Source organism: Trachurus japonicus, chromosome 21 (genome assembly GCF_045865225.1).
Source record: "Trachurus japonicus isolate A0001 chromosome 21, Traja_1.0".
NCBI lineage: Eukaryota > Metazoa > Chordata > Actinopteri > Carangiformes > Carangidae > Trachurus > Trachurus japonicus.
Window position 1 is genome coordinate 34,781,688 of NC_140927.1, and position 25,842 is coordinate 34,807,529.

Here is a 25,842-nt window from a genome sequence, read left to right on the forward strand (position 1 = left end):
TTCCATCACTATTTTCTCGTTTTCCACCGTTTGAGGTTTGACTGCTCCTATTTTAATGACGCTAACACTCACTATGAATGACCAGGTGAGGTCACAGGTGAGTGAGAAGGTGTTGCTGACCTCACCTGAAGTATCTGACAAACACACACACAGTGGTTTAATATAATCTTAATGTGACACTCATGTGTTTGTGTGTGTCTGTTTGTTGTGTAACTGTGATAATCAACAGTTCACAGTGACAAACAGCTGGCGGCCATTTTGACTGTTTCTGAGCTGCTGCAGAGCGACAACGTCCTGACGTCAGAGCTTTGTGTGGTGTAGTTCAACAGGTTCAGGTGAGATTCTGCCTCATGTGACGTCAGCGCCCCCTACTGTCATAAACCTGCACCTGCATCACAGAGCAAAGGAGGAAAGGCACAGGATTCTGGGTAATGGTCACATCAACAGAGGATTTGCTTTGAGGTAAAGAGTGAGAAGAACTCTGTAAAGAAGAAGAGAATGACCTGGAGTGTCATTCTTCAGAGACGTTTCACTGCTTCACATCTTTACAATCTTTAGTGAACAATATCCACTATTTCATTTTCTTCAGCTGCTGTGAGGAACATGGAGCTGGGCTTCCTATCAGAGATCACTGCAGTCCTCACATGGAAATGGATCAGGGAGTTTTTCTGCCACGTTTTCCTCCAACACTTACAAAACATTGATTAAAGCTGTGAACCATCATCATCCATGTCGTCCTTTTTAATGTTCCTGTAACCCAGTAGATGATTGGCTCTAATTATATGAATAGAATAATATTGTTTGTTGACCTCAAAATTCATTTATTTTAGGCAGCAGAAAGCTCTTATCGTCCCCACAGAAACATGAACATGACCTACAGTTACTGTTGTTTGTGCATTAAAGGAAGATTTAAGGCATTGACAACCTGTTATGAGCTATGATATATTGTGTGGATGCTGAACTCATTGTATTGTGTTGGTGTGTGTGTGTTGCTTGCACTGATAATGTGCATTATAGACGGAGAAGCTGCTAAATATGTTCATTACCAGCAAAAGCAATGTTGTGAATTAAAAAATTGAAGTGTTTGATTTGTGTTTTTACTGTTTCACAGTTGATAACTTAAAGGATTCGTTTAATGGTTAAAAAGAGATTAAACAAAATGAATCATATTTCATGGTTAAAAGTAAAACATAAAGTATTGTAATTCATGGAAAACAGCTAAAATCATCACATTTCATGGCATAAAAAAGCTCAAATAATTTACGGTTGTTTTAAAATGTGTAAAAATAAATATTCCATTTGATAGGATATAGAACTAAAACCTGTACAGTTAATAAAATGTTTTCCTTTAGTCACTATTGTATTAGAGTACTACTGTGTTTAATTGTGTTTTTTATGTGATCTGAGTATGGCCATAAAGAGAAGAGTGTTATGACTATGTACTAACAGTCCTGTCTCTGTTCCCCAAAGACTTTCAAACAACATTAATTAAAACTCTTTTTTGTAATTATGTTTTTTCTCATGTGGACATTTCCCATTTGTGATAGAGAACAATTTGATTTGTCATTTGTGAAGAACAAAAAGAAAGAAACTGTGGAACATGAAGTCAGTTATTGTGCTGAATTTTCATTTTCATTTTATTTTTCATAAAGCATATGTTAACTCCATAGTAGCTTGTGACTTAATTTCCTCATTGTGTTTATCACTCACCTAACCCTCCTATTACGAGCCCAGTCTTTCCTGGTCCATAGCTTCATATCCTGTGACACTCTGAATGAAATACTGACGGGAACTTCATTGTGTTGAGACATTTTTGATAATAACATTTTATATATCCCATATTCCTTTAGTGTTGTTTTTGGTGTTATTAAATATTGTCCTATAGTTTTCCTTTCTACAGAGCTTTATAATATTGGTTCACTTAATTCTGATACTTACATTTATTTTCTGCCTCTTTAGTTCTTTGTTGAATAAATTCTCTGTAGAGTGTATTTGTCTTTTGACAGGCGTTTCCTAATCCCTTCATGATCCATGGTCCATCTATAGACTTTAGTTTGCTGCTTTGTTGTTTCACTGGAAACTTTTTGTTTAATAATGATGTGAATATTCTTAAAATGTTCCATACACATTGTCAATATCGTTTTCATTATAAACTGTTTACAAGTCATTCCTAAACACATTGATGCTTTCCTCTGTCCTCACTCTGCTGTAATGTGTTTTATTTATTTATCTGGCTGCTTTGTCTTGTACCTGCTGCTGTAATAGAGTTAAGGAGTTAGTAATTCCACTAACTGTAATTCTGTTATTATGGAAGCTGCACTACACTTAGTTTATTATTATTATTTATCTGCCTGTTACAATATGAAGTCGTTCACTCCTTTATTTATTTTTTATTTATTCATTATGATCTATGAGTTAGAAGCTCTTATTTTGAAACGCCACACTAACGAGCCCCTGCAGACTTGGCGGGTTGACCCGTTTCTAGGCAACAGTCTGCTGTGGGAGCCTCGTGGTAGGTTGACTTGTACTGAGCTCCGTTAATCTAACTTTCTATTTGAGGGTTAAAGGTGACTTTATTGATCATACAGGTGAAGATCTGCTCCAGACAACAACTGCTGATGTTCTGTGATGATGCTGAGTGAGAGACATGACAAGTTCATTGATACGGAAAAGCTTTTCACTCACTTTGATAGCTTCATGTTAGCTTGTGGCTAATCCTAGCAGCTAACTGTTGAACAGGCAGAGAGTGTTGTGAAGGTTATTTTGTTCCAGTGTGTGTGTGTGTGTGTGTGTGTCATCCTGAGCTGTGACTGTGAAGCCTGATGCAGAGATTATTTCTCCTCTTTTCATTAGCAGATGTAAATAAAGTCTGATGGGAGTCTGACAGTGACGGTCCTTGTCCTCTGTGAAACTACACGACGACGCATGAGAAAGCACTGAACCGCTACGCTGCCATCAACTGTAACAACTGGTAGGTGTCACTGAGCTCAGAGATTCATAGTCCACTCACTGGCTTGTTTTCTGTCTCATTGGTCAATATGTGCTCCGTTAAAGGGATAGTTCACCTAAAATTCAAATTTCACTCATTATCTCCTCCCCCTCATGTGGACTAAGGGCTGGGAGAAGTTTCAGAGTCCTCCGTGCCCTCTCTGAGTTACAGCGGGGCTCCGTGCAGCAGTATTTGTCCATATAATGGTTATGAATGGACACCACTTTTCTTCGTCCAAAAAGACACACCAAAAAACATCCAAATACCTCCATGCTGCTCGTCTGTAATGTCCCTCTTGTATCGAAGCCCCAACATGAGAAAAAAAAGAGAAAAAAATTAAATAATTATATGTTTTAAGCTTGTTTGTAGTGGAAGCTCCCAGCACTGCTCTTCCTGGTCCGTCCAAATCTCGCGTGATTTGCATTGACACCCAGTTCACGGCTCTGCAGAGCAACACTGGGAGCTTCCGCTACAAACAACCTTAAAATATAGACTTATTTAATTTTTTTCAGAACAATTTCTCATGTCGGGGCTTCAATACAAGAGGGACATTACAGACGAGCAGTATGGAGGTATTTGGATGTTTTTTGGTGTGTCTTTTTGTTACGAAGAAAAGTGAGCTCCGTTCTCAACCGTCATATGGACATGCACTGCTGCACCGAGCCCCGCTGTAACTCAGAGAAGCCACGGAGGACTCTGAAACTTCTCCCAGCCCGTAGTCGACATGAGGGTGAGTAGATAATGAGTGAAATTTGAATTTTGGGTGAACTATCCCTTTAACAACTAGAGAAAAACAACTGATAAACATTCTACGAAGTAAAGTCACACATTGGCAGCAGTGAACAATTTCAGAATAAGACGTTGACGCTGATATAATTCATTTATTTACTGGTTCTTTATTAAATCACGTTTTTTCTTATTTCACATCAGATTATTTACATTCATGGATTAAATCAGTTGGTTTTTTAAACTCTTCTCAGTGATTCTCGTAAACTTCTTCTTGTTTTTCAGGTCCCAGTGATTTTTCTGTTGCCATGACGCTGATGAGTTCATTATTAAACTGTGTTCATCTCTGTCCTGTGAAAACGACGTGAGTGAGAGACAGAGACAGACGTGTAGAGACTGAACTGTCTGTTCAACAGAGAGAAGGTTTCTGTGACAGGAGGAGACTCTGCTTCACTCAACACAGACTCACTGACGAACCAGGACCGAGTAAAAACCCAGGATAGAGAGGTTGAGTGAAGGTGGTGTTGAAGGTGTAGAGGTGGATCAGTGAGTCAGAGGAGACTCTGTAGAAGGACAGAGAGCCAGCAGGACAGTCCACATACACTGCTACTCTGTTAGAGACAGAGGAGGAGGAGGAGGAGGAGGAGGAGGAGGAGGAGGAGGAGGAGGAGGAGGAGGAGGAGGTGATAGGTGTCGATCTGCTATTGTGCCAGACTCTGTAACCACCATCATAGCAGACCAGACTCCAGGACTGATCGTTCCATCCAAACTCACAGTCTCCAATGCGTCCTTTCCTTCTGATTCCTCTGTAACTCACTGATATATAAACGTCTCCTCTCCTCTCGACCTCCCAGTAGCAGCGACCAGTCAGACCAGTTGAACACAGCAGCTGAGGAAACGAGTCAAATCTGTCTGGATGATCAGGATATGACTGATGCTTCTCCACACGTGTTGCCTTCCTGTTGTTGTCAGACAGTTTGATCTTTGTGTTCACTGTGTTTGTGTCGATTGTGAGTGGACAGGAATCTGATGGAGAGAACAAGATACAGCTGCAGTTATTGATCATTGATCAGTTATTGACAGTTTGATGAAGACTCATGAGGTCGGTGATGTGACAGTGTGAAGATGGTTGAATGTGCTGCTTTGTTTCCAGTAGGGATGCACATTTTGAATTTCTTTTCTGACCGATAACCGACGCTCGTTAACCGATTAGATTATGACGCTCCATTTTTTTTTGGCTATAAAAGGGATAGTTCAACATTTTGGTCCATCACCATAACCCCTATAGTCATAGCAGTAGTTTCGTTACCTTTAATTGTCGGTGCAAGCTATTTTTAGAACGGCGGAGCAGAGCCGTGAGCTGCTCAGGGTTCTAAAACAACTCTGTGTGGTAACATTGTGTTATTATCTCATAGTGTGGTGAATGTGCAGCTCACAACTTGTCCACCAGAGCGTTGTGGAGTTTTGGGATTTTGTATTTGATGAGTTTGATGAGGGAAACAATCTTTGTTTGTTTTTTGGTACTGAGCGGGATTATAGGTTATACTCAGAAGTGATTGATAAAGATATGTACGTACTGATGAATTGATTGAGGGAACCCATGACTGATATTATTATTTTTGATATATTGTTTCTATTTAGTTTTTGTCTTGTTCTGTCTTTTTTGTTTGTTTGGCGTGCTTTTTATTTATTTTTATTTTTTTATGGTTTCTGTTGCTAATTTCTTTTTTCTCTTTTGTTTTCTTTTTAAATATTCTAAAATTTTGTTTGTCTACTAATACCACTTGTAAAATGAATTGTCCGAATGGTTACTGAATTAGTATTGTAAAAGTGGTTGTGAGGAAATAATTCATAAAAAAATTAAAAATAAAAAAAAAGATGAGGGAAACCAAGAAATCCCATAATGAGCCTCCGTAGCGTAGCTCTGAGCAGCTCACGGCTCTGCTCCACCGTTCTAAAAACAGCTTGCACCGACAATTAAAGGTAACGAATACTGCTGCTATGACTATAGGGATTATGGCAATGGGCCAATTTGACTAAATGTTGAACTATCCCTTTAAATACACACGTGCGCTGTGACAGCTGATCAGTGCCACATCCACTCTGCTCTGTCTCAGCTGATCTCTCATATGGAGGTTAGATCGTCCAGTGTAGAACTGTTTTAGTTACAAAGTGCAGCCAAACACCAGACTGAAGGAGCAGCAGAGCTCCTCTGTGGAGCTGCAGGAGAGCTGCATCAGCCTCCTCTTTTATTTACTTTTTTCATTGTTTTCAGCGCCGTTGTTACAGATGATTCACATCTATGTCTGTGTAGCTACATTTATGGTCTGACCTTCCTTCACGGGGGCTGCTGCACATACTGTCAGTCCTCCTGTGGAACTTTTTACCACGAAATATGACTGAAGACACGTGGAAATCTACACGTGTCGACACGCCCCCATGAGTTGACGACAAGGAGCTAATAAATAAATAAATAACTGATAGTATTAATCGGTCAAATGTCAATGTGCATCCCTCGTTTCCATGAATCAAAGTAAAAACAGACTTACACTTCCTCAGACCTGGTGTCAACCATGGGACTCCAGCAGGCTCCACCCTGAAAGGAGGAGGGGGGTCAGAGCAGCACCTTCTCTGTCAGCATGCACACATGGACATTACATGGCTCTCACACACACACTGTTTTATCACTGTGTTCACATGGAGGCTGGTATGTATGGATGAACACTGAGCACAGAGAAGAAGGAGCTGGAGTCTTTATCTAGTGATGATACAGAGCAGGAGGAGACCAGGAGGAAACACTTCATCATGTCTTTTCTCCATCTGATGTCACTGCAGTGTGAGACACACACTTTCACTCTCTGACTCTCAGGCTGCACAAACACACGTCACAGCAAAGAAGATGAAGACACAACAGGTGGAGCTGACCAGCCCAGATATCCCACAATGCACCAGGAAAGAAGAAGAGTGCAGCTGTGAGCAGTGGATGCACTGCAAAAACTCTACATCTTTCCAAGAATATTTGTCTTATTTCTTGTCAAAATGTCTAATTTTTAGTCAAAACTAATCTCTTTCCACTTAAAATAAGACTCATCACCTAAAATCAACTTGTTTTTAGATCATTTTCACTTGTTTCAAACAACTTTTCACTGAAATAAGTAGAAAAATCTGCCAGTGAAAGCAAGTTTTTTGTGCTTGTAATTGATTTTTCTACTTATTTAAAGTGGAAAATTTGCTTGAAAAAATTTAAAAGTGTCTAAAAACAAGCTACTTTTTAAATGTGATGAGTCTTATTTTAAGTATAATTAGATATATTATTATTATTGACTAGAAATGACATTTTGACTAGAAATAAGACAAATATTCTTGGTAAGATTTGGAATTTTTGCAGTGTGGTTTCAGTGTTTGATGAGGAAGGAAACACACTCAACACGTTTGTTAGAGCTCAGTGAAACACACAGTGGGTCTCATTCATGAAACGTGAGTAAATCTGTGTGTAGATTTGCACATAAAAGCTCACTCTACTAAAACTCTACTCCGGATTCATGAACGGTGCGGGAAACTCAGATTTGATCGTAAACACGTGTGTAACTTCATGAATGCCAACCCATCGTAAACTAACAACACGCCCCCGGTGATCAGCAATTATCATAGATCTCCATACATGAATAGCCATATAAGGAGATCCTGACCACCATATTAGGAGGTAGGTGCATCCTGTTCACCTGCGGCCATGACGCAAACGAGGAAAGAGGGAGAGAGAGAAAAAAGAGAGATCACGGATCAAAGTCATTTTGGGTGAAGTGGAGTCCAGAAAAAATATGTAATTCTCTTCTGTTAGTAGTGGTGTGACTGGGACAGGTCAAAGGCTGGAGAGAAGAAACAGATTTAGTGAATTAAGTAGGCCTATCCTTGGTTGATTAAAGAACCGTTTAAGAAGTAAAGTCAGAATAGTTCAATATGAAACATGAAAAAAAAAAAAATGCACACAACTACAGAACTACAGCAGGGACGGGAGGAGGAGGCTCTTCACAGCCTCAGCTGTAGAGGAACATGGTTGTATCAACACATGAAGTTATATAGGCAGGTTATATTGTTACAGAAGCACCAGCCGTCTGTCACAGCTCCATCCAAACCGGTGCCGACTGCGCTGCTGCGCAGGGTGAAGTGTGCGCCCACCGAGCGTGTACTTTAGCAACATAAAAAAGTTTTTTCCGGTTTTATATCAGATTATTATCATCATTAGATGGAGCCTTGACGTGTTTGTGCGTGTCCGATCCCTAAAACGTCTCTCTCTCCAAATATTTCTAATTGTTTGTCATGTTTAAATGACGTGTTTCAAAGGCGTCGGCGTATTTTGAACATGAGAGAGAGTAATAAGGATTAAAATTGTAATTTTCAACAGTGACAAGCAGTATTTATTTGCATTCCTACATTTACACAAGCGCTACACACAGTCCGGAGCAGGTGTAGATTTTGTGAGTAGCTACGAAAAAAATCAGCACTACTAAAAGATTGATGAATGCGGAAATCCACGTAAATTTGCGCTAGGGTTGGGCGGTATGACGGTATTATACCGTGTGACGGTATAAAATGTCTACCGGTAGAGATTTTGCAATACCGTTTATACCGGAGAAAGAGCAGATGTCTGCGGCATCTCTCTGAGTCACTGTAGTTACACCGCCTAGACACACGGGGGAGCCGGCACTGCAGCAGACTGCTTGGCGTGGTTGCATCGGCACGACGAAGAAGAAACAGCTTTACCGTTACCGGAGTGATAACAACCATGGCGGAGGCAGAGAGTGAAAGCAAAGCCCTTCTAGATCAATATTACAACGTCTCTGGTGAAAGCAGAAGTGGGAGCATAATATAATACATCCATGAGTGGGAGTCACGAGGAAACGGAGGCAGCCCGACCCGCCCAACAAGACGAAAAAGTGAAAAGTGAAAGTAATTCACTCCAGCCGTAATTTTTTTCGATCGATCAGCTGTGTTTGCCGTTTCATGTGTCATAGTTCTGATGGTTAGACAGATGAATTAGACCTCTAACACATCCTAAAGTTTGACTTGTCAGAGTTTTTCAGAAGAGGAGTAAGTCAGGTTATAAGCAATGCTAATTTCTGTTAGCCCGTCTATGGTGTTTTACATTATACGTTAGCATTAAGCTAGCGGGCTTTTTATGCTTAGTTGTGACACTGGCTGTGTGTTTTAAACATTATTTCAAACTATGTAGGTTTGATTGAACATCTTTGATGCTTATGTGACCGGTGGGAAGTTTGTCCCTAGCCAGACACCGTAGGCAGGGTGTCCGCGGGGTTTTAAAAAGTATTAAAAAGTGATAAATCAAAAAAGCAAAATTTAATGGCCTTAAAAAGTGATAAATTTGGTCCAAAGGTATTAATTTTAAAGAATAGGTATTATTTTTTTTTCTTTTGGACAATGACTGGTTTTATTTTGATGAAATAGGCGTAATAAAATAAATAAAGCATTACTTGCTTGCGCCGCTACTTCAAAAAAAAAAGGAATGATATTTACGTCATATCAATTCATTGTATTCATTGGCCGCTAGAAATCTAAAATCATCTTCGCGCGCATAGTTGTCAGGCGGATAGAAGTGCTAGTGAATCTCTTCGGATTTTAGCGTGTGGCAAAACGTTTCGAATATGGGAAAATGCAAGTTTGCAGAAGACTTAAATTGAGATGACAGGCGCCTTGATGTAGCCTATGTGTGTGTCAATGTAGATGCACGTCACGCGCCGCACATCCGATGTGCTCTTTTTTCATGCACTCGCGGCTCACAGCTCCATGAACCTTCTACCGCCAGCCCGGTGTTTAGTCGGACCGGGTCCGGGTCTGCTCCGTTTGAAAGGGCAGGAAGCCCCGAAGCGCTACAGATACAGACACCTGCAGCAGCTGCAGCTTCTACTGAGAGCTGAGGTCAGATGGAACGCACGTGAGACACAGACCGACGGTGCAGATGTGCGGACATTGTTGAAACTTTTCACACTGATGTAAAAAAAAAACATATATATGGCCTACCACTGTGTTCTGTGACGCACGATCTGATATCACCAAGTAATTAACAGCCCAGGATCAATGTCCAAGTTGTTCGTTCAGGAGCACTGTTATAACCAACCAATCAGGGGTCATTTGTGCGTTGTGATGTCATAGACAGTGCGACGTGAAAAATTCAATGTGCGTTAGCCTGCCTCCTTTTTTGTAGCCTGCCTTCATTTGAGCATTTCCAAATTCGACTTTTGATTGTTTTTAAAACATTTGTGAGAAAAAAGGCTTGATGAGCACGTAGGCTTATGTTTTCGCACAGTTTTTAATAAGGTAGCTAATTTGCTAACAACTAGCAACTAGCCAATTGTTAGCCTAAGTAATACTTTTACTTGGTTTTAAAACATTTGCGATAAAAAAAAGTCTTAATAAGCAGGTAGGTGAATGTTTTCAGTGTTGGATAAGGTAGCTAGTTTGCTAACAACTAGCAACTAGCCGATTGTTAGCCTAACTGTTAAAACTAGCCAGGACAGTGAACAGTGGGTGAACTGTGCAGTTACTGCCTTGGGAAATATTCAGAATTACTGTCAGATAATGCATTTTGCCTTGATAATGAGTAGTTACTTTTGTGGGGCAGAGTGGTGAAGCAGCAGAGTTCATAATATTTCTGAACAGGATGCGTTGTACGTAGCTTTGTAAACTGTTAGCAGGGAAACAGGCTAATGTAAATAATAGCTGTTACTAGGTAATTCATCAATAGCTAACTGTAGCTTAGGCTACTCACCTCAATTTTGACAGAGAATGATGGCAACAGGCTAATCTAGGCCAGGCCGATAACCCCACACATTTTGCTTATCTGTGCTATCAAAATTTTAATCCAGGAGCAATATAGTATCACATTTATCCAGGACCACTGTTCATCACCAGTCCAGGACAGTCAGTCTCACTTTCCACTCATTGTTAATCCAGGACTGATACAGCATCACATTCATCCTGGACTGTTGTTACAATATCTTTAGTCCAGGACAGTCATCATCTTGACGTGGACTTCTTCTTCATCAGTCCAGGACTGATACAGCATCACATTCATCCTGGACTGTTGTTACAAGATCTTTAGTCATCACCTTGACGTGGACTGTTCTTCATCAGTCCAGGACAATCACAGTCTCACCCTCCTCTCATTAAGTTTCAATCATATAGGCCTACAGCATGACATTCATCCTGGACTGTTGTTACTTACCTTTCGTCAGAGTCTATGGTGTCAGTGTTCATCCAACAGCAATAGTATCACATTTATCCAGGACCACTGTTCATCACCAGTCCAGGACAGTCAGTCTCACTTTCCACTCTTTCCACTCTTTCCACTGGAAGTTGCAATAAATACAATGCAATATAAACTATCCCTTTGTGTTGTGTCTCTCCTTGGTCTGTTAAGATAACCAAGACTTTTATGAGTCTTGAGGCATTGGCAGCCTTAATATCTCATTTGTAAATGCTCTACAAGGCACAGATAGTGCCCACTTTAGATGAGCTCACACAAAATACTTAATTAACAAGTAGTAAGTGCTTTGTAACTGCCTGAATTCATGAATTCCTCCATTAATAACTGTTTATAAGTCATCCATTGGAAATGAAATTTGTGAGTTTTTATAAAACATTTACTAACACTCACTAACCATTCATACTGGACGTGTAAGAGCAGCTTGGGAATGCTGAATCCATCATTTATAGATAAGCTTATTAAAGCAGAAGTAAGTGATATTTTTGTGTTAATATAAGTCTTAAATAGTTATATCTTCCAACAGCAATCACTTACATAGAGTGTTTGGACCGAAACACAGGTCTGTCAGTCACTCTGCTCTGCTCTGAGCCCAGGAGAAAACATTTATCGTATCCTACAGTTTTTATCCAATGAGGAGAGAGAACGGCATGCAGGGCTGTGTGTGCAGCCAAGGAACGCCGTGAATGTGGCGACGTAGGGACGAGGACTGTTATGGTGCGTTCAAGGCAACTCGTAACTCGTGTTTTTCCGACCTGTGAAGTCGTACCAGTTTGATCTGGTACGAGTTCACGGGTTGGAAGTTACGAGTGGCCGTTATAGTGACTTTCACAGGTAAAACAGGTCGGAAAAAAACGAGTGGGTTGCCTGGAACGCTACAAAGTCGTAAGTTGTGACTTGAAGCTGTAATTTTCGATTTCAAAAGCCTGCCTGGAACGCAGCATTAGCGAAAACGACCGAATCGCTTACTTCTACTTTAATGAGAGGAGGGTGAGACTGTGATTGTCCTGGACTGATGAAGAACAGTCCACGTCAAGGTGATGACTGTCCGGGACTAAAGATCTTGCAACAACAGTCCAGGATGAATGTGATGAGTGGAAAGTGAGACTGACTGTCCTGGACTGGTGATGAACAGTGGTCCTGGATAAATGTGATACTATATTGCTCCTGGATTAAAATGTTGATAGCACAGATAAGCAAAATGTGTGGGGTTATCGGCCTGGCCTAGATTAGCCTGTTGCCATCATTCTCTGTCAAAATTGAGGTGATTAGCCTAAGCTACAGTTAGCTATTGATGAATTACCTAGTAACAGCTATTATTTACATTAGCCTGTTTCCCTGCTAACAGTTTACAAAGCTACGTACAACGCATCCTGTTCAGAAATATTATGAACTCTGCTGCTTCACCACTCTGCCCCTCAAAAGTAACTACTCATTATCAAGGCAAAATGCATTATCTGACAGTAATTCTGAATATTTCCCAAGGTAATAACTGCACAGTTCACCCACTGTTCACTGTTCTGGCTAGTTTTAACAGTTAGGCTAACAATCGGCTAGTTGCTAGTTGTTAGCAAACTAGCTACCTTATCCAACACTGAAAACATTCACCTACCTGCTTATTAAGACTTTTTTTTATCGCAAATGTTTTAAAACCAAGCAAAAGTATTACTTAGGCTAACAATTGGCTAGTTGTTAGTTGTTAGCAAATTAGCTACCTTATTAAAAACTGTGCGAAAACATAAGCCTACGTGCTCATCAAGCCTTTTTTCTCACAAATGTTTTAAAAACAATCAAAAGTCGAACTTTTGGTGAAATGAAGGCAGGCTACAAAAAAGGAGGCAGGCTAACGCACATTGAATTTTTCACGTCGCACTGTCAATGACATCACAACGCACAAATGACCCCTGATTGGTTGGTTATAACAGTGCTCCTGGACGAACAACTTGGACATTGATCCTGGGCTGTTAATTACTTGGTGATATCAGATCGTGCGTTCTGTGACGGTAGAGACAGAACCAGGTATTTATTTAAAGAGTTAGTGAGGTGAGTTGGGTGAGGGAGGGAGGTGAGGAAGGAAGACGGAGCGAGGCAAACTGGGTGAGGGAGGGAGGGAGGGAGGGAGGTGGAGTGAGGTGAGTGAGTGAGGGGGGGGGGGGGGCAGGTGAGGGTGGGATCAGGGGAGAGAGGCTGGTGATTGAGAAAGGCATGATAAGATATTTTATTTTTGATCAAATGTTCCTGATGACTTATGGATGATGCCCTGTTGTGCAACCGAGTCTCCTGGGTAATGGTAATGATGTAAGTAAGTGTTGGATGATAAAATCTATGTACATGTCATAAAATCTTTCTGATTGATACTTGGTCATACCTGCAAACTAGTCGCCTTTCGGCTATAATCGCCGTTTTTCTGGTCAACTGGGTCGTTTACGTGAATCGTGCAGAACCGGGGAGTTTTTCAAAGGGGGGGGGGGGAGTGATAGAGTCTTGATAAACATATCGGACAGCTTTTATTTTGAAACGACACGCGGGAAGTTATCTGATGTATCGGTGGAACGCAGAAAACTATGATGACAGGCGCCTTGGATAAGCGTGTGTGTGTGCATCGGGGCCATTCAGCTGTAGCGTCTTTTGCTCACATACTTTCAATGTGGGCGCGAGTTATGCACGCGCCGCGCCGCGCCGCACATTCGCCGTGCTTGTTTTTTCATGCACGTTCGCGGCACACAGCTCCATACCTGCTTCTACCGCTGGTGTTCTGTCAGACCGGTTCTGCTCCGTTTGAAAGGCGAAGGAAGAACGTATGTGGAAAGACGTGATACACACTCATTTTATGTGCTGTGATTTTCAACCCCCAGGCTACATACAATGCTGTGAAAAAGTATTTTCCCCTTCCTGATTTCTTACTCAAACTTGTTATTAGTCATCAAACAACTTTTAATAGCCTAGACAAAGATGACCGAAGTACGGTAAATATAAAATGCACTTTTTAAATTATGATTTCATTTATTAAGGGGAAAAAAGCTATGCAAACCTACCTGATCCTATGTGAAAAAGTAATTGCCCCCTCTTGTTAAATCATGAACTAACTTTGATAAACCTTTTTATTTTTTTTGGAAAGCTGGTTCAATTTCACTCTTCACATCCAGGCTCCAGTGATCCATGGTGAGAGCCTTTATCCACTAATGGAGAAAGCTTGGAACAGTGGTGAAAACCTTCCCAAGATGGCTGCCCCATCAAAATATTATACAAATAAATAAAAACATTGTGTGACAAATCTGCAAAAAAGTAAGAAATCAGGAAGGGGGCAAATACTTTTTCACAGCACTGTATTTAATGGAGGGGGGACAATACCTGATATTCTCAGCTGTAAACAGTAGGCTAAATATAATCATAGAAAGCTGAAAGCCACAGGTCATGTGGTCATCCAAACTGATGCATAATTTTTAGTCAAATAATGTGAACATTTTCTGCAGCTGACCCCACCTGATTGAGGTGTACTTATTCTCTCAAAGCTGTCTTTTTAATGAGAGATTTGCTCTCTGTTTAACTGGGAACGCTCCAAAAAGCATAACTTGCATATTAAAATCACAAAAATTTTCTCCCGGGGGGGGGTTGGTTTGGTTTTTCGGACCTTGTCACCCTTTTTACTCTCTGGAGTTTGCAGGTCTGTTGGTGCAACTCGATGTCGTGGTGGTATTAAAAAAAATCTGAAGGTAGTGAAAAAAGGTATTAAATGGTAGTAAATTGACTCAAAGATTTGCGTATATACCCTGGTAGGGAGGTCAGCCCCTCCCACTTCCTCATTCCCAAATTGCTGTCAGTATATAAACACACCAGCAAGCAGGACAGACCTCTCCTCTGCTGCTGCTGCGTCCCATTTCTCCCCCCTCCCGGTGTGATTGTTGGATGTCTTTCTGTGGTAGGCAGGTGTTTTAAATATTGGTGCAAGATGTCATTATTGTGGTTATGTGCATTTTTATGTTTAGTTTAGTTTGTTTCTAGGTTCTGTTGCTGTTTGATGTAAACCTCGCTCCCACATAGAGTCGTACGCCTCGAACCTGTATGCCATGAGGTAAAGCAACAGTTTATTTTGTTTAGGATTTGTCTGGCAGGATGTTGTTCACTTAATTTGTTTCTTTCTTTTTTTTACTGACAGACTGCCACTGCTGTTTTGTTTACATTGATTTGTTTGTATTTATTTGTTTGATGAGTACATTTTGTTAGCCTCTATTCCTTTTTCTATTTTCCCCAAGAAATAATAACCATAAATGATTGTTGCAGCAGTACAGGTAAGGTTTTAATCTGTTTTCTATCTTTGTGAGCGCTGCAGGACTGGCGACGGCGTGGTCGCCCTGACAGTGGAGGGACTGGTGGTTCAGAGTTCTCACCCGAGCTTCACACTCCCCCTGTGTGTTTGGTGATTTTGCATGCCCCTCAGTTTATATATATTTTTGTAGGTTTGGGTACTTTTGCTGTGTGTGCATGTGTTGAGCACGAAGTAGGGTGAGTGCTCTGGCCCTGTAGAATTTGTCCCTCCCTCGATGGTGGCTTCGCCTAGCCATCTTGTAAAACTCCTTCTACTGACTTATGTTATTTAGAGGCCATTATATTAAAGTGCTTTTTGAATATTCCTGCTGCTCTTATCAGAAACTGCTGAATTTTATATAATAAAAGCTGTAATCTTGGGGGAATCATTTGTCTCTGTCCGTCCTTATCGTTGTCACTTGCATCATTACTTTTAAACTTACCTGACTCAGGTTACACTTAAATATATATTGCCGCTTAACATATTGCTTTACTCCTCTTTCTATGTGCCATTTTTACTGTAGGACAGGCTAGCCTAGGACACTGTTTATTATGGTCACTTCCGTCCCTCCCACCCACCGTTTTTCCGTCAGTTGTTGACATTTGAGCCCGTGCTACCATAGACTGTAAAGGTTACTTACTACCTTATGAACTCTAAAGTAACTTTTTTGATTTTCCCAGTTTGACCTGTTTGAACAGCCGTAGACAGCACGTAGGCATTTTTGTAAAATGCAAATTTGTGATGTTGTGATTTCTTTTTATATAATTGCACTAACTGGAGCAAGACTGCTCTGGCATTTTTCCTGTTTGTTTTTTTAATTTTTTAATAGAAATCCAAGTTAAAAAATAAAAGAGGAAAATGATCAAATGCGACAGTATGGTTATTTTAAGCACTTGAATTTACAGGGGGAAAAAAAACATACCGTGATATATACCGTTACCGTGATATGAAATTACTCATACCGTGATATAAGATTTTGCTCATACCGCCCAACCCTAATTTGCGCTGCTCAGGGTTTACACGCAAATCCGTGCTGCTCCCGTTTCATGAATGAGACCCAGTGAGTTTAGTGAGAAACACTGAGTGTGAACACAACTTGTGTTTGTTTGAAGAAAACTCCCCAGGAAGCTGAAGAATGAGGCTGTGAGCAGGTTTCCACAGGAGCCACAGCAGCAGTGAGTGGATGAAGGAGCTCTAATAGAAACCATCTGATCACAGTGACAGGACGGATCAGGATCTCATGATCAATGACTCTGTTCTTCTCTGCTCTTCACACAGATCAGCTGCAACACACTGACTCACTGAGATCAGTCACATCATGTGGAATAAAGCAGCCGTCCTCAGGACCAGTCCTGAGCTCCATCAAACCTGTCCACACATTTTGACTGGACTTGAAGTCAGAGTCCAGAGGAAGCAGAGAAACTGTAGAGCAGAGAGAAGCAGGCTCAGCTCAGAGCACATGGACTCAGACAGGAAGTGAAGCTCCAGCTGCTGGAGACTTTCATTAAGGAGCCACTTTGTGGCTTCATCTGATCTGGAGTCAGCATACACACAGTCTGAAAACAGCTGTTTGACCACACACACATTCAGCCACAAACACTGATTATTACACTGTTCACTACACTCACTGGGTCTCATTCATGAAACGTGAGTAAATCTGTGTGTAGATTTGCACATAAAAGCTCACTCTACTAAAACTCTACTCCGGATTCATGAACGGTGCGGGAAACTCAGATTTGATCGTAAACACGTGTGTAACTTCATGAATGCCAACCCATCGTAAACTAACAACACGCCCCCGGTGATCAGCAATTAGCATAGATCTCCATACATGAATAGCCATATAAGGAGATCCTGACCACCATATTAGGAGGTAGGTGCATCTTGCTCACCTGCGGCCATGACGCAAACGAGGAAAGAGGGAGAGAGAGAAAAAAGAGAGATCACGGATCGAAGTCATTTTGGGTGAAGTGGAGTCCAGAAAAAATATTTAATTCTCTTCTGTTAGTAGTGGTGTGACTGGGACAGGTCAAAGGCGTGGAGGGAAGAAACAGATTTAGTGAATTAAGTATCATTGGTTTATTAAAGAACTGTTTAAGAAGTAAAGCCAGAATAATTCGATATGAAACATGAAAAAAAAAAACACAACTACAGAGCTACGGCAGCGACGGGAGGAGGAGGCTCTTCACAGCCTCAGCTGTAGAGGAGCATGGTTGTATCAACACATGAAGTTATATAGGCAGGTTATATTGTTACAGAAGCACCAGCCGTCTGTCACAGCTCCATCCAAACCGGTGCCGACTGCGCTGCTGCGCAGGGTGAAGTGTGCGCCCACCGAGCGTGTACTGTAGCAACATAAAAAAGTTTTTTCCGGTTTTATATCAGATTATTATCATCATTAGATGGAGCCTTGACGTGTTTGTGCGTGTCCGATCCCTAAAACGTCTCTCTCTCCAAATATTTCTATTTGTTTGTCATGTTTAAATTACGTGTTTCAAAGGCGTCGGCGTATTTTGAACATGAGAGAGAGTAATACGGATTAAAATTGTAATTTTCAACAGTGACAAGCAGTATTTATTTGCATTCCTACATTTACACAAGCGCTACACACAGTCCGGAGCAGGTGTAGATTTTGTGAGTAGCTACGAAAAAATCAGCACTACTAAAAGATTGATGAATGCGGAAATCCACGTAAATTTGCGCTGCTCAGGGTTTACACACAAATCCGTGCTGCTCACGTTTCATGAATGAGACCCAGTGTCTTCTGATTGACAGCTCCAGGCCTCTGGACAGTGAGGACATCTGGATGTCACACTGTGATTGACTGTCTCCTCAACACAACAACACATCTCATCAGGACAAGACCAGGATCTCAGAGAGACTGAGCTGATTATTGATCATCAATATCTGACCAGACAGAGACTTGATGGTGCCGCCTGGTTTCTGTCTCTTATTTCCTCCTTGGTTGGAGACGCTGGGAGACCAATGTCTCTGAGCAGTGGACATGCTTTGATTCTTGTTGCTGTGTTGTTGTTAGTGTGTCCACACTCAACAGGTGTCTACAGTCTCTGGGACTGTTCAGGTCAAACACTCTGTTGGTTCAGGAGCAGTTCAACCAGCTGCAGCTGAAATGTTTCCTGATACACTCTGAAATAAAGTCTGATCCAAACATCTGGGGAGACTCAGAGCACAGCTGCCAACAGCTGCTTTCATCACTGACATCTCTTCTCCTGAATATGACACAGTGAGTCATCATGAGACACTGAAGTCATCATGAGGAGAAACTCCTGATCCCAGTAGTTCATCACTGTGACTGGTGAAAGCTGCACAGCTCATGTTTGAAACACTCTGAAATTTTGGCTTCAGTATAAACTGTGTTGGGACGAGTCAAACTGTGACAGAGGATGTCAGTGGAGTGGGCAGAGCTTCACTGTGGCCTACACCACCTCTGGATATGGTCTGAGTGATGGGATATGGTGTCATCAATGCATGGATCACCTGAGACAGATGTTAATACCAGGTGTGACCAGGTGTGAACGGGGCCATAGAAAATGTTCCAGCTCCTCCTCCTCTATCAGACAGTGTGTGTGGCTGCAGCAGCCTCTCCATACCTGAGAGAGTCCAGTCTCCAGTCTGGGTCCTCCAGTCCAGCAGACAGCAGCTTCACTCCTGAGGCTCCTGGATGGTTGTAGCTCAGGTCCAGCTCTCTCAGATGGGAGGGGTTGGAGCTCAGAGCTGAGGCCAGAGAAGCACAGCCTTCCTCTGTGACCAGACATCCTGACAGACTGAACACACACAACAACACACAGGAACCCTCTGTCAACACCTGCTGCTGTGTTCAAGTGGCATCAGATAAACAGCTGGATGGATCCTCACCTGAGAGTCTCCAGTCTACAGTGTGGACTCTCCAGTCCACCAGACAGCAGTTTCACTCCTGAGTCCTGCAGGTTGTTGTTACTCAGGTCCAGGTGTCTCAGACTAGAGGACTGGGAGCTGAGGACTGAGGACAGAGCTTCACAGCTTCTCTCTGAGAGGTTACAGCTGCTCAGTCTGAAGAGGAATTCAAGGAAAAACACTCACATACTCAATATGAAGGAAATAACAGGTTAGAATCATAAATACACAACATTTCAACACAAACCTGAGAGTTTACAGTGTTTCTTACTCAACATGTTCCAGTTTGTATGAATAGATTTATAGATAGATTTGATTATATACTGTGATCTCTCACTCATCTTTGTATAATCATATATGTATATATTTGTTTTGTTGTTTGTACAGTGTTAAAATCACAGACTCCACCCTGCCTGCATCACCACAGTCACACAGCCCTCTGCTGCTGCCGCCTGCTCTCGCCGACCTTCCAGGCGAGGCTCAGTTCATCTCGAACGCACCTGATGTGACTGTACTGACTTCACTTCCTTTGTTTATTGATTATGTTGCTCATGTTGTTTGAATGTTATCATATTGATTTTTATCTCATACTAGAGACCTGAGTTTGACCTTAAAGTGAATCACCAAAACTGTGGATGTGTTAATTAAGTTAAAAAAAAAAAACTTCATTTATCTTTATTATTTGTTTGATGTCATAATGTGTAATGTTCCTTTATTATTTCATTGTACAGAACAAATCATCCACTACCTACATCAACCATCATCTATATTGTTTTCTCCAAACGATAAAATATTGGGACAGATTCCTGGAATCAGTGTTTTAATGTTCACACCACTTCAGATGTTCAGTGAGCCACCACCACCACATGCAGTTTAGTTTCATCAGTTAGTGTTTGTGTCAGTTCACACTTGAAAATATCTCTGTATAAGTTCAGTTCATAAAGATCAAAATGAACTAATTCATGTTCATTTGTTCTGTTCATTTAAATAAATAATCAACTGTTGAAGAATCACAGACATGAGTTACATTTAGAACTAAAAAACAAAATGTTGAGATTGAGAAAATATTTTCCCACATAAACAATGAGTCATGTTCTGCTGAAAGTGAAAGACCAGGTGTAGTGAAGGTAAACTGTATGTGGAAATATCCAGGGGCTTTTTTCTTTTTTCACTTGTTTGTTCATCAAACTGCTTCAAACACTCAAACAAACTGTCTTCAGCAGTGGTAGATGTGTCTGTACCGACTCTGTACCACAGCAACATACTAATGATGTCTCCATGGAGACGTCATGAGACGGGATGTAAAACTGTCATAAAACCTGAGCAGTGTTCACTCTGGTGACAGTGAACGCTGCTCAGGTTCATCATTTATAAACTGATTCATTCAGTTCAACGTTCACTAAAAACATGAACATGTCCAATGAAGCACAGCCTTCCTCTGTGACCAGACATCCTGACAGACTGAACACACACAACAACACACAGGAACCCTCTGTCAACACCTGCTGCTGTGTTCAAGTGTCATCAGATAAACAGCTGGATGGATCCTCACCTGAGAGTCTCCAGTCTACAGTGTGGACTCTCCAGTCCACCAGACAGCAGCTTCACTCCTGAGTCCTGCAGGTTGTTGTTACTCAGGTCCAGGTGTCTCAGACTAGAGGACTGGGAGCTGAGGACTGAGGACAGAGCTTCACAGCTTCTCTCTGAGAGGTTACAGCTGCTCAGTCTGAAGAGGAATTCAAGGAAAAACACTCATATACTCAATATGAAGGAAATAACAGGTTAGAATCATAAATACACAACATTTCAACACAAAGCTGAGAGTTTACAGTGTTTCTTACTCAACATGTTCCATTTTGTGTAAATAGATTTATAGATAGATTTGATTATATATTGTGATCTCTCACTCATCTTTGTATAATCATATATGTATATATTTGTGTTGTTGTTTGTATAAATACAGTGTTAAAAATCACAGACTGCCTGCATCACCACAGTCACACCTCACCACACCCCCTAAGGTGATATAACCCCGCCCTCTGACCTTTGACCCTCTCTTTCCCTCCAAACATTTGCCTGAAGACAACATGACTGTACTGACCTCACTTCCTTTCTTTATTGATTTAAGTTGCTCATGTTGTTTGAATGTTATCATATTGATTTTTATCTCATATTAGAGACCTGAGTTTGACCTTAAAGTGAATCACCAAAACTGTGGATGTGTTAATAAAGTTAAAGAAAAATAACTTCATTTATCTTATTATTTGATGTCATAATGTGTAATGTTCCTTTATTATTTCATTGTACAGAACAAATCATCCACTACCTACACCAACCATCATCTATATTGTTTTCTCCAAACGATAAAATATTGGGACAGATTCCTGGAATTAGTGTTTTAATGTTCACACCACTTCAGATGTTCAGTGAGCCACCACCACCACATGCAGTTTAGTTTCATCAGTTAGTGTTTGTGTCAGTTCACACTTAAAAATATCTCCGTATAAGTTCAGTTCATACAGATGAAAAATGAACTAATTCATGTTCATTTGTTCTGTTCATTTAAATAAATAATCAGCTGTTGTTTTTCAGTAGAACCTCCTTCTACCTCCATCACCAGCCTCTAATCACTGCCACTAACAAACTCTATGAATTAATGAACCTGAAGAATCACAGACATGAGTTACATTTACAACTAAAAAACAAAATGTTGAGATTGAGAAAATATTTTACCACATAAACATTGAGTCATGTTCTGCTGAAAGTGAAAGACCAGGGGTCTTATTTATAAAACTGTGCGTGGGATCGTTACTAAAAGGGTACGTACGCCCAAAAGCCAAGTTTTGCGTGTGCCAGTAAATATTCAGACTTATAAAACCCTGCGTACGCACACTTGCAAGCAAACTTCCCTTTATAAATCAGAGAGTTCCGACAAGTGTGCGCAGTTGAATCTGCTTCACGTTCCGCCCTGTACACGCCCTGTTTTAACCGTAGATGGTAAATGCAAACCACCACATGAATGCGATCTGCATGTCAATGAGCCTGACGTTCTGTTGTTGTGAACAGTGTTGGTAATAACGGCGTTAGAGTATAGCGGCGTTACTAACGGCGTTATATTTTTCAGTAACGAGTAATCTAATTAATTACTTTTCCCATCGTTACAACGCCGTTGCCGTTACTGAGAATGTGAAGTGGCGCGTTACTACAGTTCGGTTGAATGAAACGCAAGGTGGTTTCGGCCACACATCAGCTGCCTCAGGTCAGGGCATGACGGCGAGCTAAAGGTAACGCAGCTAACGCAGCATCCGAGACCGATCAGCTGTGCGCCAGTGCAGCCCCTGGGACACAGCTCCAGAGTCACAGCGAGACACACAAGCACCCACTCCACCGAGCAGCAGCAGCGGTATGAATCCGACAGACAGACGGACTCCAATTGACGCCTGAAACGCTAAACACAGAGCAATCGCTCTGAGTAAACACAGCTGATAGATCGAAAAAAAAAAAAAAAAAGACCGCTGGAGTGAATTTACCTACTTTCCGTCAGGTTCTTGAATGTAACTCGGTCAAGATGCAGCATGATGATGATGGTAAAATTTACAGATAAAAATACGCGTTTTTTCATCAGCATCAGTCTACAGAAATGACGGATAGAGGGGAAAAGGCTTTATGCACAGCTCCACAGCTCCACTGCTCCTGATTCCAGGTGTCTGACCATTGTTGTGACTACTGAGGTCAGAGTCACAGACACACCTGGATTAATCAGTTTGTCCAATAATGCAAGACAGGAAATAAAGGAGCTGGTTTAAGTTCAGGAAGTAAGTGGAGCTGTGCATAAAGCCTATTCCATCAACCTTTATTTAGTGGGAGCATTGGAAAAAAACCACCAAAAAAAACGTTTTAAAGTAACGAAAAAGTTACTTTCTCAGTAACGCATTACTTTTTGGTTTAAGTAACTCAGTTACTGACTGAGTTACTTTTTAAATGAAGTAACTAGTAACTGTAACTAGTTACTATTTTTCATTAACTTGCACAACACTGGTTGTGAATTAGCTGCAGGTGTGAAAGTGGCAACGTTACGTGTTGCTGCAGCTGTTAACGGCGTCAGCGGCACAGAGAACACGCGGTGTAGTTTTGGTGCGCTGCCTCTCAAATGCTGGACCCGGTTTGGCACATAGTTACAACAATGACAACGGTTTTAATCTGAAACGAGTTATTAACCATTCATCATGGTCTCCCTCTCTCTCCTTTCTCCTCCAGCGGTGCCGTGGTGCAGAATTACATACGCACGGGGCTCACCGCTGTATTATTTACAGTAATTAGACTGATCGATAAAACTTTGAATAATTAGCGGAATCAGTTACATTCTGAGGAATGATCAAACATGACACTTCTCTTGATAACAACAAAACAGAATGTAACAATTGTGCGAACGATTACTGTATTTTTTTTCCAGGGTTTGAGAGTTAATTGACCCTCGATCATACGTTCACAGTATCATAGGAACATATAGTTATTTACACCATGTATTTATTCCATGCAGCCGCTGCGTCCTCTCCTCCTCCTGCGCTCTGGGAGTGGACAATATGACGGAGAGATGGTGGTGATTAAATATAGAGAAGAAATTTTGATTTTGAATTTAAAGTTAAATTCTAAGAAGATGTTTCTGAAACACCAGTCCGATGCAAAATAAGGGCGCTGTTGAATTAAATCACCGTGGCAACATGGATCTAACGCATAATCCTTCTTCTCACTCTACATTTCCTGAGTCTGACTTCAGTTCACCACCACACCGTCTGTGTCGCCAATTCCCCTTTTCCTCCAAACCATGCGGACGCATGGCTCAGAGTTTGCTTAGGGCTGCGCACATTCTCCCGTCAAGTTTGTTTTTTATAGATCACAACCTTGGCATGGAAAGTCACGTACGCCACTTTCAGGCCCGTTTTGTGCGTACGCAACGGTTATAAATGAGACCCCAGGTGTAGTGAAGGTAAACTGTATGTGGAAATATCCAGGGGCTTTTTTCTTTTTTCACTTGTTTGTTCATCAAACACTCAAACAAACTGTCTTCAGCAGTAGTAGATGTGTCTGTACCGTCTGTACCACAGCAACATACTAGTGATGCTCGGCCGTCTCCATGGAGACGCCATGAGACGTGATGTAAAACTGTCATAAAACCTGAGCAGTGTTCACTCTGGGGACAGTGAACGCTGCTCAGGTTCATCATTTATAAACTGATTCATTCAGTTCAACGTTCACTAAAAACATGAACATGTCCAATGAAGCACAGCCTTCCTCTGTGATCAAACATCCTGACAGACTGAACACACACAACAACACACAGGAACCCTCTGTCAACACCTGCTGCTGTGTTCAAGTGGCATCAGATAAACAGCTGGATGGATCCTCACCTGAGAGTCTCCAGTCTACAGTGTGGACTCTCCAGTCCAGCAGACAGCAGCTTCACCCCTGACTCCTGCAGGTTGTTGTTACTCAGGTCCAGGTGTCTCAGACTAGAGGACTGGGAGCTGAGGACTGAGGACAGAGCTTCACAGCTTCTCTCTGAGAGGTCACAGCCACTCAGTCTGAAGAAATGATCATGAGGAATTAAAGAAGAAAGGAGTTTATTATCTGTCCTGTTGAAAGACAGAAGGGTTTTTATATAATGATGAATAAATCCAACTATCTCTACACTTACATAGCTTTGTTAGAGGCTTTGACCACTGGCAGCAGCCTCAGAAGAGCCTCCTCTGAAGCAGAGTATTTCTTCAGGTCAAACACGTCCAGATCTTCTTCTGATGACAGTAAGATGAAGACCAGAGCCGACCACTGAGCAGCAGACAGTTTATCTATGGAGAGACTTCCTGAGCTCAGGGACTGTTGGATCCCCTCCACTAGAGAACGGTCATTCAGTTCATTCAGACAGTGGAACAGGTTGATGCTTTTCTCTGCAGAGGGAGTCTCTTCAATCTTCTCCTTGATGTACTGGACTGTTTTCTGATTGGCCCGTGAGTCACTTCCTGTCTTTGTCATCAGACCTCGTAGGAGATTCTGATTGGTCTCCAGTGAAAGACCCAGGAGGAAGCGGAGGAACAAGTCCAGGTGTCCATTTGGACTCTGTAAGGCCTCGTCCACAGCACTCTGGTAGAAGTTTGTCTCTGCAGATTTGACTCCTGTTGTTTCAGTCTTCTTGGAGGTTGTTTGTTGTTGTGACATCAGGTTGAGTCCAGAGTTGATGAAGGTCAGATGGACATGAAGAGCAGCCAGAAACTCCTGAACACTCAGATGGACGAAGCAGAACACCTTGTCCTGGTACAGGCCGCTCTCCTCTTTAAAGATCTGTGTGAACACTCCTGAGTACACTGAGGCTGCTCTGATATCGATGCCACACTCTGTCAGGTCTGATTCATAGAAGATCAGGTTTCCTTTCTGCAGCTGCTCAAAAGCCAGTTTTCCCAGAGACTCAATCATCTTCCTGCTCTCTGGACTCCAGTGTGGATCTGTCTCAGCTCCTCCATCATACTTGACCTTCTTCAGTTTTAGATGAACCACCAGGAAGTGGATGTACATCTCAGTCAGGGTCTTGGGCAGCTCTCCTCCCTCTCTGGTCTTCAACAGCTCCTCCAGAACTGTAGCAGTGATCCAGCAGAA

At 41.6% G+C, this 25,842-nt stretch overlaps 3 protein-coding genes across 3 annotated transcripts in view; all 3 read right to left on the reverse strand.

Moving 5' to 3' along the window:
- LOC146965678 (protein NLRC3-like) overlaps positions 1–25,842 on the reverse strand; it is a 197,640-nt gene that overhangs the window by 131,393 nt on the left and 40,405 nt on the right. The window lies entirely within an intron of this gene.
- Positions 4,170–19,472, reverse strand: LOC146965683 (stonustoxin subunit alpha-like). The gene is made up of 2 exons (XM_085766387.1): positions 19,442–19,472; positions 4,170–4,741 (listed from the first exon to the last, which is right to left on the reverse strand). The coding sequence occupies exons 1-2, from the start codon at positions 19,470–19,472 to the stop codon at positions 4,170–4,172; spliced, it is 603 nt and encodes a 200-aa protein (XP_085622513.1).
- Positions 20,511–25,842, reverse strand: part of LOC146965684 (protein NLRC3-like) — a 45,319-nt gene continuing 39,987 nt past the window's right edge. Inside the window, exons 3-4 of the mRNA XM_085765037.1 lie at positions 24,603–24,776; positions 20,511–20,920 (exon numbers count right to left, since the gene is read on the reverse strand). Coding sequence (XP_085621163.1) covers positions 20,743–20,920; positions 24,603–24,776 — 352 coding nt within the window. The 3' untranslated portion in view covers positions 20,511–20,742. The remainder of the gene's footprint in view (positions 20,921–24,602; positions 24,777–25,842) is intronic.

Excerpts from the sequence above, each read along its gene's own strand:
- LOC146965683 (XM_085766387.1), bottom strand. The coding sequence starts at position 19,472 with ATGTTGAGTAAGAAACACTGTAAACTCTCAG. Across the intron at positions 4,742-19,441 it reads GAAACACTGTAAACTCTCAG|ATTCCTGTCCACTCACAATC; the intron begins GTTTGTGTTGAA and ends TCTCTCCATCAG.